The 8941-nt window shown below is 53.6% G+C and overlaps 1 protein-coding gene across 2 annotated transcripts in view; it reads right to left on the bottom strand.

Moving 5' to 3' along the window:
• Positions 1 to 6160, bottom strand: part of LOC309797909 (cadherin-23) — a 72387-nt gene extending 66227 nt beyond the window's left edge. For both annotated transcript variants that reach the window (XM_082610990.1, XM_082610991.1), the window contains exons 1-2: positions 6024 to 6160; positions 4660 to 4887 (exon numbers count right to left, since the gene is read on the bottom strand). In XM_082610990.1, coding sequence (XP_082467116.1) covers positions 4660 to 4785 — 126 coding nt within the window. In that variant the 5' untranslated portion in view covers positions 4786 to 4887; positions 6024 to 6160. The remainder of the gene's footprint in view (positions 1 to 4659; positions 4888 to 6023) is intronic.
• Positions 6161 to 8941: the final 2781 nt, after the last annotated feature.

The raw sequence follows: 8941 nt of genomic DNA, 5'->3' as shown, positions 1-8941 counted from the left end.
CTGCTCACAGACTTTCATGGGGCTGTTGCTGGCGGCTCTTGTACCAGAAGCGGGTGGTGGGAGATTTTCTGTCTTTCTGCCTGGTCAGGTGTCTTCTGCAGGTCCCCACCAGCCTGAGAAGCCAGGGCTGGTTATCTGGGATTGCTAATCTCTGGCTGTGATTCGCACAGCAGGGAGGCCCCCCTCAGGAACCTCCGTCTCCCCATCCCCCTGCCAAGATGCCTCTGTGCCTGGGGCTCAGCTCCTGACCTCCCAGTTGCCTTCCGTCCTTCCTCCCTGGGCCCAGCCCTTCCTCTTGCAGGGGTCTCCTGACGGCCACTTGGACACCTCCCCCAAGCCTGCCCTCCCTGTCTGTGGCCTGGAGCGAGGCAGAGGGCCAAGGCTGTACTACAACTTCCCCTGCTGGGTGCACACCATTGTGTGACAGGCCGAGGCTGGCCCGGATGCCCCTTGCAGCACAGCTGTTCTGAGCTCTGGGTGATATGGGGCTGAGAGCTGGGTGGGGATGGCCTGGGTTACTTGCAGGAATGTTCTGCTCTCGGGAAACTGTGGGGGAGGGGACCCTAGGGAGAAAAGAAGAGATGGGAGGCCTCGGATATACGATTTCTCTTGGTTTTAGGGAGACTTTGTAGCTGAATCCCACCCCCCCACCCCCGTTTAGAAAGCCTCATCCTTTAAGACATGGATGCAAATGCCTTGTCCAGAACCTTCCCTGGCTCCTGGCTCTGACATCCTACCATTCTATCACATCCTAGAGTGTCAACTCTCTGTTATGTGTCCATTTCCCCCACTAACTGTAGGCTCCTTGAGGGCAGAGCTGTGTCCAACTCATTTCTGACTTCCTGGCCTCTAGCACAGGCCTGGCACATACTTGGTGCTGAATGAATGAATGAATGAATAACTCTTACTTGCCCTGTCCAACAGGAAGGCTGGTTCTGTGCCAGTGAGACCTTGCTTGAACCAGGCAGATACTTGTAGGTGGGAACAAGAGGATGGCGTGTGGGTCTGCCAGGCATCTCTGGACAGATGTATGCCCCCCTACTAAACCACGGTGACCTTTCCTGGAACCTCGAGATGGCTGGTCTGAGGCTTCTCAGGGCTCTGGCTGGTCTAGAAGACGCTGGAGTGATCCTACTTCCTCAACACTCAGCCAGTGAAATCTGCCCAATAGCAGACAAGGTCCCTCCTCTGGTCACCTCTGGCTTGGGGGCACTCATGACCCCAGAGGGTTCACTGCCCAGAAGTAACAGCCTGGTCAGTGGCAGCAAACCTTCAAGGGTCCAGCACTCTTCGGAGACAAATGCCAATCATGGAGGGGCACTGGCTGTAGGGCCCTGGCTTAGCTGAGCCAGGAGGGAGTGGAGGGGGCACTTGGGAAAGTATTGGGACTGGCCCCTGGGGCCTGCCCCAGACAGAATGTGATGGGGAGGATATGTAGATACAGAGCCCTGCTCTGGGCTCTGAATGCTGCCAAGGGTCTAGACTACCTGCAGCTCCCTGGACCCACCCCAGATTATTGCTTGCTCTTAGGCCTTTGTTCAGGCTGATGCCCAGTTCCAGAATATGCTTTCCCCCTTTGCTGTGCTAACTGTGACTGACTGACAAGACAGCCCAGGTGTCACCTGCCCCGGGAAGCCTTCCCCTAGGCCTTCTCAGTGCCCCATCTGCACCTTGGCCCTGCACAGGGATGTCCTCATAGCCTCCCTTACTCAGCTGCACTTCATCGTGGCAGGACCCGCACTGCCTTCATCTCTGTATCTCTGGGGCCTGGCACATAGAGGGTATTCAGGGAACACTGGCTGAATGAATAAATGAATAAATGAACAAATATGATCCAGTGCTAAGTTCTCAACAATGCCCCTGTGGTCCCTGTACTTCTTCACTGTGGTGTCGCCAACAAAAATCAAATAAAAGTGATCTTTTCCCATCATGAAGCAGGAAAAAAATGGAAAGGATGGATACTTTTTGACTTAAAAGTTTTCTCCTTTAAATGTTTTTCCAGCTGGTACCTGATGCTGTTTGTCTGTATTATTATAGTACAGCCCAGGAACCATATACACACATATACATGTACCCCATTCCTGATCTTGGTCATCCTGAAGTTGTTTTCTTGGAGCAGAGTTGGTGATGACCAAGATGAGGAAGGTAGACAAAGGGAGACTGCGTTTCTCACCACCCAACTTCCCACACTCTTACCAGGGAGCTGGAACAGGCCAAGACCTGCTTCAAGGAGGGCCAGAATGTCAGGGGCCCGCGTGTGAGAAGGCAGTGCTCACAGGTCTCCATCAGGCTAGGGTGGATCTCTAAGGAGAGTGTGGTCAACAGATGAAGCTTCTGGCCATGGGGACTAGTCCCAGGTTCTGAAGGGACTGCTTGGGGAGTGGCCCACCATTCGGGGTGGCTAAATGTGGCTAGGGTGATTTCACATTTCTCTAATTCTCATTTCTTCTGGGGACCAAAAGGAAATCAGATGTTGCCTCCCGAACTCAGGGTCTTAGAATATTATGGGTCTCACCATCTGCCTCCCTGGAAAACTCTAGGACTATGGGTTATAGAGAAGGGTGGGGAGTGGGGGTAAGAGTGGTGTGTTCACTAGCCTAGGTCAGGATGAAAAAGAGCAGCATGGCAGATGCTATGAGTTGCCCACCTCTTCTTCACTAACAGAGCCCTGCTTTTATTTGAGGCAGTGTTATACGTGGCCCCCAAGTAATTAACCAAAGGGCAGAGGTGGCTTGCATAGCTCTTTTTTTTTTTTGTCATTTCCTGCCTTGAACTCTGACATGATGGCTGGAGCTATAGCAGCCATCTTGCAACCATGAAGGAAAGGCCAAGAAACATTAGCTCTGACATCACTGAGCATGAAATCAACATTTGTAATTCTCTCTGGAATTGTTGTTATGTGAGAAAAATGCATTCTCATTTATTTATGAATCCATAGTTAAGTTTCTGTTACTTGTAGTCAAACACATCTGTAAATGCTATTGGAGAGATGACCAAGAAGATGATTCACTCTGAAGCTAGGTGCAGGTAGGGAGGAGTTATGTCAAAACTGAGTCCCTCCATGTCACCACAATAAATGATACCCCTACCTATCCTCCTCTCAGTTAGTTACATGTGCCCTGTAAATGTGTCTCCATTTGGCCCACTGGGTATGACTGGCTGAAGTGATTAGTATTATCCTGGGCTTTTCAGACTGTGGTTTCCTGGGATTGACCCAATTCCACCATCCTCCCCAGAGTCACTCCAGATAAAAAGCCCCACCCAGGCCTGCTCTGATCCCACAGTCCACAGTGCCACTGCCAAAGGAGAGGGGTCCAACAGAGTCACCTTTTGGGGGTAGAAGGATAGAGCTGAGGCCTCATTTACAATCAGGGTCCCTAGGGTAGACAGATTATACAAATGTCCCCAATCCTTACACCTCCCTGTATGTATACTCTTTGCAATGTGACTTTGCAGTTCCTTCCTTCAAAAGAAAGAGTTTATTTCCCCATATTTTGAACCTGGGCTGGCCTTGTGACTTGCTTTGGCAAACAGAATGTGGCAGAAATAACCCTGTTCCAGTTCCAAGCCTGGGCCTTGAGAGGCCTTGCATGCTTCTGCTCTTTCCCCCAGACCTTTTCTGGCTCCATGAGAACCAGCACTGACCAGCCTTCTGAAAGGGGAGAGACAGGTGGCCCAGTTGCCCTGTTATCCCAACTGATGGGCAGCCAACCCCCAAAAGAACAGCCATCTAATCGACATACAGCTGCCCATGCACACATTTGGGAGCCCAGCTGACAGCAGAAGAACCACCCAGCTAAGCCTGGTCTCAACTGCCAGCCTGCAGAATTGGAGCTAAGTCAATGGTTGTTTTATGCCTCTCTGTTTGGTTTATAATGCAGGGTTACTGTGGTGTTAGATAGCTGATACAATCCTCCACCTTGTGGTTTACCAAGTGCTTCCACAGACAAGAGCTAACTCAATTCCCCAAACACCACCTATGAAGGAGATATTATCTCTCTCTCTCATATGACAAAACCAGTATTCAGAGAGGTTCTGACTTGCTCACAATCATGAAGCCAGCTTACAGTAGACATCGTCATCCCCCAGCCCATCACCCCACACAGCGGTGTCACCATCCAGCCCTACAGGCCCCGCCTCCTTCTGCAACTTTGTGGACTCTGCACATTGCCCTGGGCAGTGGCCCCACCCATTCACGCATCAGACTGGACCACGGATATCAGCCCTTTCCGACCCTGATGTGTTGCCACAGAGTGTCACACCAACGTGATGCAGGGGAAGAGGCCAGAGGGCACCTTTTCCCATTTGGCACAGACGCCCCACAGGTACATGGCGCAGCTTGGCAGGCGGAGTGGGGGCTGGCCAGGCCCTGAGGTTCAGGCTCAGTCTGTACCATCCCATAGAGCTGCACTGAGCAAGCAAACACGGCTAAATAGAGGCTGAGTGGCTGCAGAGGTGGGTGAACCGACACCCTAGCTTGGCACACACTGGCCTTCCATAAATACTCATAGACTGATGGACTCAAGGTGCAATAAAGGAGTTGTGGAGGACTCATCGGCGCATGGCATTCCACTCCCACCCATCTCGTCCCTGTCACACAGAAGGCGGAGCTGCCCCTCCCCCACCCTTCTCTCCCCAAGGCCACCCCCCATCACTCACCGACAGGGTAGGGGTGCCCTCGTCCTCCACGGTGACCACCAGGTGGTAGAAGCTCTGGCGCTCACGGTCGGGTGGTGCAGGCCGCGTGGCAATCTCGCCACTGATGCGGTCCATGCGGAAGGTCATGTCCTCATTGCCCCCAGTGATGTAGTAGGACAGGATGCTGTTGATCCCGATGTCACGGTCAGTGGCTCTCACCTGGACCACAGCGGTACCCCCGCCCACATTCTGGGGGGAGAGCAGGAAAGCGGTCATTCCGGATTCAAGGCCTTTGTGGCAAAGTCTAGCTCCTGTTCCTGAGAGCCCAAGGGCTGCATCTGGACCTCTAGAAAGCTCTGCTCTGACTACCCTGGGGCAACGATGAGGAAGATAAAGATGCCGGTGGCGAACATTCTGTGGGTATCTACTACATGCCGGGGGCCTGAGTTAACTCATCAAATCCTCTCTATAATGCTACAGATTAGGTCAACCCCCTTTACAGATGAGAAAACTGAGGTGCCAGGAAGGAATGTGTGCAAATCACACAGCCAGTCAGTGGGAGAGCCAGGGTCTGAATTGACGGAGGCCTTCATGAATGTCCAACCGAGCATGATACCCAGCAGTGCCTGGGCAAAAATTCTCCTGACATGACTCAATCTTATTGAGTAATAAATGAGCTGTTTTTACAGATATTGGAAACAAACTTATGGTTGCCAAAGGGGAAATGTGGGGGGAACGGAGAAATCAGGAACTTGGGATTAACATGTACACACTACTATATATAAGCTAGATAATCAACAAGGACCTACTGTATAGCACAGGTTCTCAATATTCTGTGGTAACCTATATAAGAAACTGAAAAAGAATGAATACATGTATAAATGAATCACTTTGCTGTACATCTGAAACTAACACAACATTGTAAATCAACTATACTCCAATACCATTTTTTAAAAATGAGCTGTTTTATTTAAAAGCAGCTCTCCCAGGGTAAACCTCAGTTTCCTGTTGATGGTGAAAGGTCACTTTCTTCTTCCCCTCTCCTTTCCATCCAAACCACAAAAAGTTACCACATTCCAGGACTTGGCCTAGGTGTCAGGGATAGAATCATGAATGAGTAAGCCACGTCCCCATCCCTGTGATCTGAGAAACTATGGGTCAGGCAGATATTTATGCGTTTTTTTTTCTTTTGGCCACACCACGTGGGATCTTAGTTCCCCGACCAGGGACTGAACCTGCGCCCCCTGCAGTGGAAGCATGGAGTCTTGACCACTGGACCGCCAGGGAAGTCCCCAGGCAGATATTTAAACAGGTGCTTCACGGTCGGCTCACACCCACTGTCCACTCCAGACGTCCAGCTCTATGGGCACCAGAGCCACCCTTACCTCGTTGACGCTGACATTGTATCCAAAGGGGCTCTCGATCACCGGGGGGTTGTCATTGACATCCAGGATGGTCACCTGCAGGATGTGGTCCTTCTTCCGTGGAGGGGTGCCACAGTCGGATGCCACAACCTGCGAGGAGGGGGATGACTGGAGTCAGGGCTAAAAGGATCAGGAATATGGAGTCCAAATGGGCTGCCTGCTCAGTGGGCGGGGCGGGGGTGGACTGAGAGGCCAGAGAGACTTGCTGGCCCATCCCTGCCCCCTGCCCCTTGGGGTTTCCCCAAGGCTTTCGCCTTCTGCCCCATGCTGCAAACAACCGTTGCCCAATACTTGTCTGTTTGGTAACTGTCCTTTGCAATCTGACTCCGATGTGCACGGTCTTTACCTCCCCATCCTGCCCGACTGTGACCCTGGGCCTGCAACCAGACCCAGGGCTCCTGCCTTTAGCTTCAAGGCCTCTGTTCCATGAACTCTGACCTGGTCTCTGGCAAATAGAGGAACAGTCTCAAATAATCTTTTTGGCAATGAGCTGGAGTCCTAACCATAGCCTAAGCCTGCCCCTAGGAGCCATGATGTTTCCTGGAGGCCTGTAGAAAGTGTTCTAGAGCTCAGATGCCTGCACAAGCATGGCCCTGGGGTCCCCAGAGACCCCTCAGGAAACATGGTAGCCTCAGCAATTCAGCAATAGTGGTGGCCTTCGTTATTCCTCACCTCAGCAGAGGAAGCCAGGTTTTTCTGCCCACTGCACAAGAGGGGAAACTGAGGCCCAGACAGAGTAAACAACTTGCCCAAGGTCACACTATGTCTGTGGAGGAGTCGGCTCTATCAGCTGCCAGGCTTTCTCTCCTGGCTCCGGCAGCAGGCACAGACACCTCTGCTGTTTCCTGCTCTAGGTCCAGGAACCCCTTCCAGGATGCCATTTCCAGGTCAGCCTCACTCACGCTCTTGGTCCTAAGGGGTGCTGCCTGCCCACGGCACTTGGTGACAACAGGAAGCTGACAGCCAGGGCGTGCTGATGGGCTGAGCTCTCTTGGGATGGAAGGCAGTTGGCGCTCACCTTGAGGATGTAGTGGTCCAGCTCTTCTCTGTCCAGGGGTCTGGCCACAAACACTTCGCCAATGGAGTCGTTGGTGGTGATGATCTCAAAGGCCCCGGCAATGTTGCCAGAGACCAGGGAGAAGATCACCTGTAAGGGAAGAGAGAGGATGAGGGGCGAGGGGTGAAGGAGTGGGGAGGACAAGCAGCTGGCCAGGCCAAGGAGCACTCTCCCGCCCACCTGAGCCCTCCGCTTAGCCTGGGAGATTGAGAAGAATGTGTTTTATTCAGAAGTGGTTACATCCTTCAAAGTGGGGGTGGCAGGTCCACAGAGCGGGTGCAGGGCCTATGACAGGCTAGGGGTGGGGGGGGGATGTGAGCATACTGGCCTGGGGCCAGGTGCGAGTCCCACCACATGGGATTTCCCAGGGCGGGGAAGCACTGAGCCCCCCTGCGAGGAGCAGGCATGGCCCTGGTGTCACATGGGCTCTGTTCAGCTCTCACAGCAACCCTGTCAAAGGGAGCTGTTCTCTTCAGCTCAGAGAGGAGGTTCAGGAACAAGAAGTCAATGGCAAGGTCACACAGCTTGCAAGTGCCCAAGAGAGCAAGGATTTGAGCCCATAGGCTTCCAACTCCAGAGGCAGCATCTCTCGGCCCCCTAGAGGTGTGCAAGCATTTAAAAACCAGTGGAAACCTCCTGAAACACACCTCAATTTGTAGGGCAGATCAAAGTGGTGTGATGACTGGTGTGTTCTGTCACCCCTCTTCCTTGTGCTCAGGGGGTGGGTGCCCAAACCTGCAGTGGTGGGGAGCACTTCTTGCCAGGGGACAGGGAGGGGGGCCTGAGAAGCAGGGGGAGGAGTGTGATCTCTTGAGGCCCTGGGTCCTCGTGGGGAGGGCTGGCCCAGGGCTGGCACACAGGGGTGAGATGCTGTGTGGTTTGTGGATGAGGTGACCAAGGAGTCACTGGGGAAATTAAACCCCCTCTGTGTTCAGCTTGCCACGGGGACTGAGCCGTGGCCAGCCTTGGGCCTCGTGTTCCCTGGACACAGGCAGGGACAGCTTGCACAGCTCTGTCTCCTTCCCTGGACCACGGACGGCGGTGAGGGCAGGGCGGACCTGCTCGGGGCCCGGCAGAGCCTGGATAACCCTGCTTCCTGCTCAGGGAGGGGATGGCTTTGGCGGTCCCCTCCGGCTGAGGGGCTGTGGGAGCCCCTACTGACAGGGCAGATCTGGACTATTTCACTTGGTGCCCACCTGCCCGTTGCTGCCGGCGTCGGGGTCCTGGGCCTTGACAATAGCCACACGCTGGCCCACGGGGCAGTCCTCGGGCACACTGACGGCCGAGTCGGACGTGAAGTCGAACCGGGGGCTGTTGTCATTCTCGTCCAGCACAGTGATGTAGACCTGGGTGTGAACATGGCCAGAGACCTCCCACCTTCTTCCCCTCCCTGACCCCAAACACAGGGTCCCATCGTGGGCCCAGTGGGGACTGGACCTCCAATCAGTTCCAGAAGGTCAGCAAGCTTTCAGAGCCTGCCTAGGCCAACCCTGACTTTACACAGAGGCCCTGAGCGCATTTCTTCTGAAAGTCTGGTCGGGGAGGGCTGCACATGCTCAGATGCTGGGGCCTGGTGGGGGGACTCAGAGGTGGTGGGGCCTTGGAGAACCGGAAGGCATGGGCCCTGGCTAAAGGAAACGGAGGCTACTCGGCTCCAGATCCGTGAGGGTGTGTCAGCCTGGCACTGGCAGAGCTTCCTGTTTTTCAAAAGGAAATAGGAATCCAGATTTTTATGTGGAATTAGGTGTGATAGTAAAAAGAAATTTTTTTGTGTGGGCCAGCTAAAACACATCTGGCAACCAGATATTGCCCAAAGGCCTCT

This window comes from Mesoplodon mirus (genome assembly GCF_964341445.2).
Source record: "Mesoplodon mirus genome assembly, chromosome: 2".
Taxonomy (NCBI): Eukaryota; Metazoa; Chordata; class Mammalia; order Artiodactyla; family Ziphiidae; genus Mesoplodon; species Mesoplodon mirus.
The sequence above is the reverse complement of the archived record's forward strand: the minus strand, read 5'-3'. Positions and strand labels throughout refer to the sequence as shown.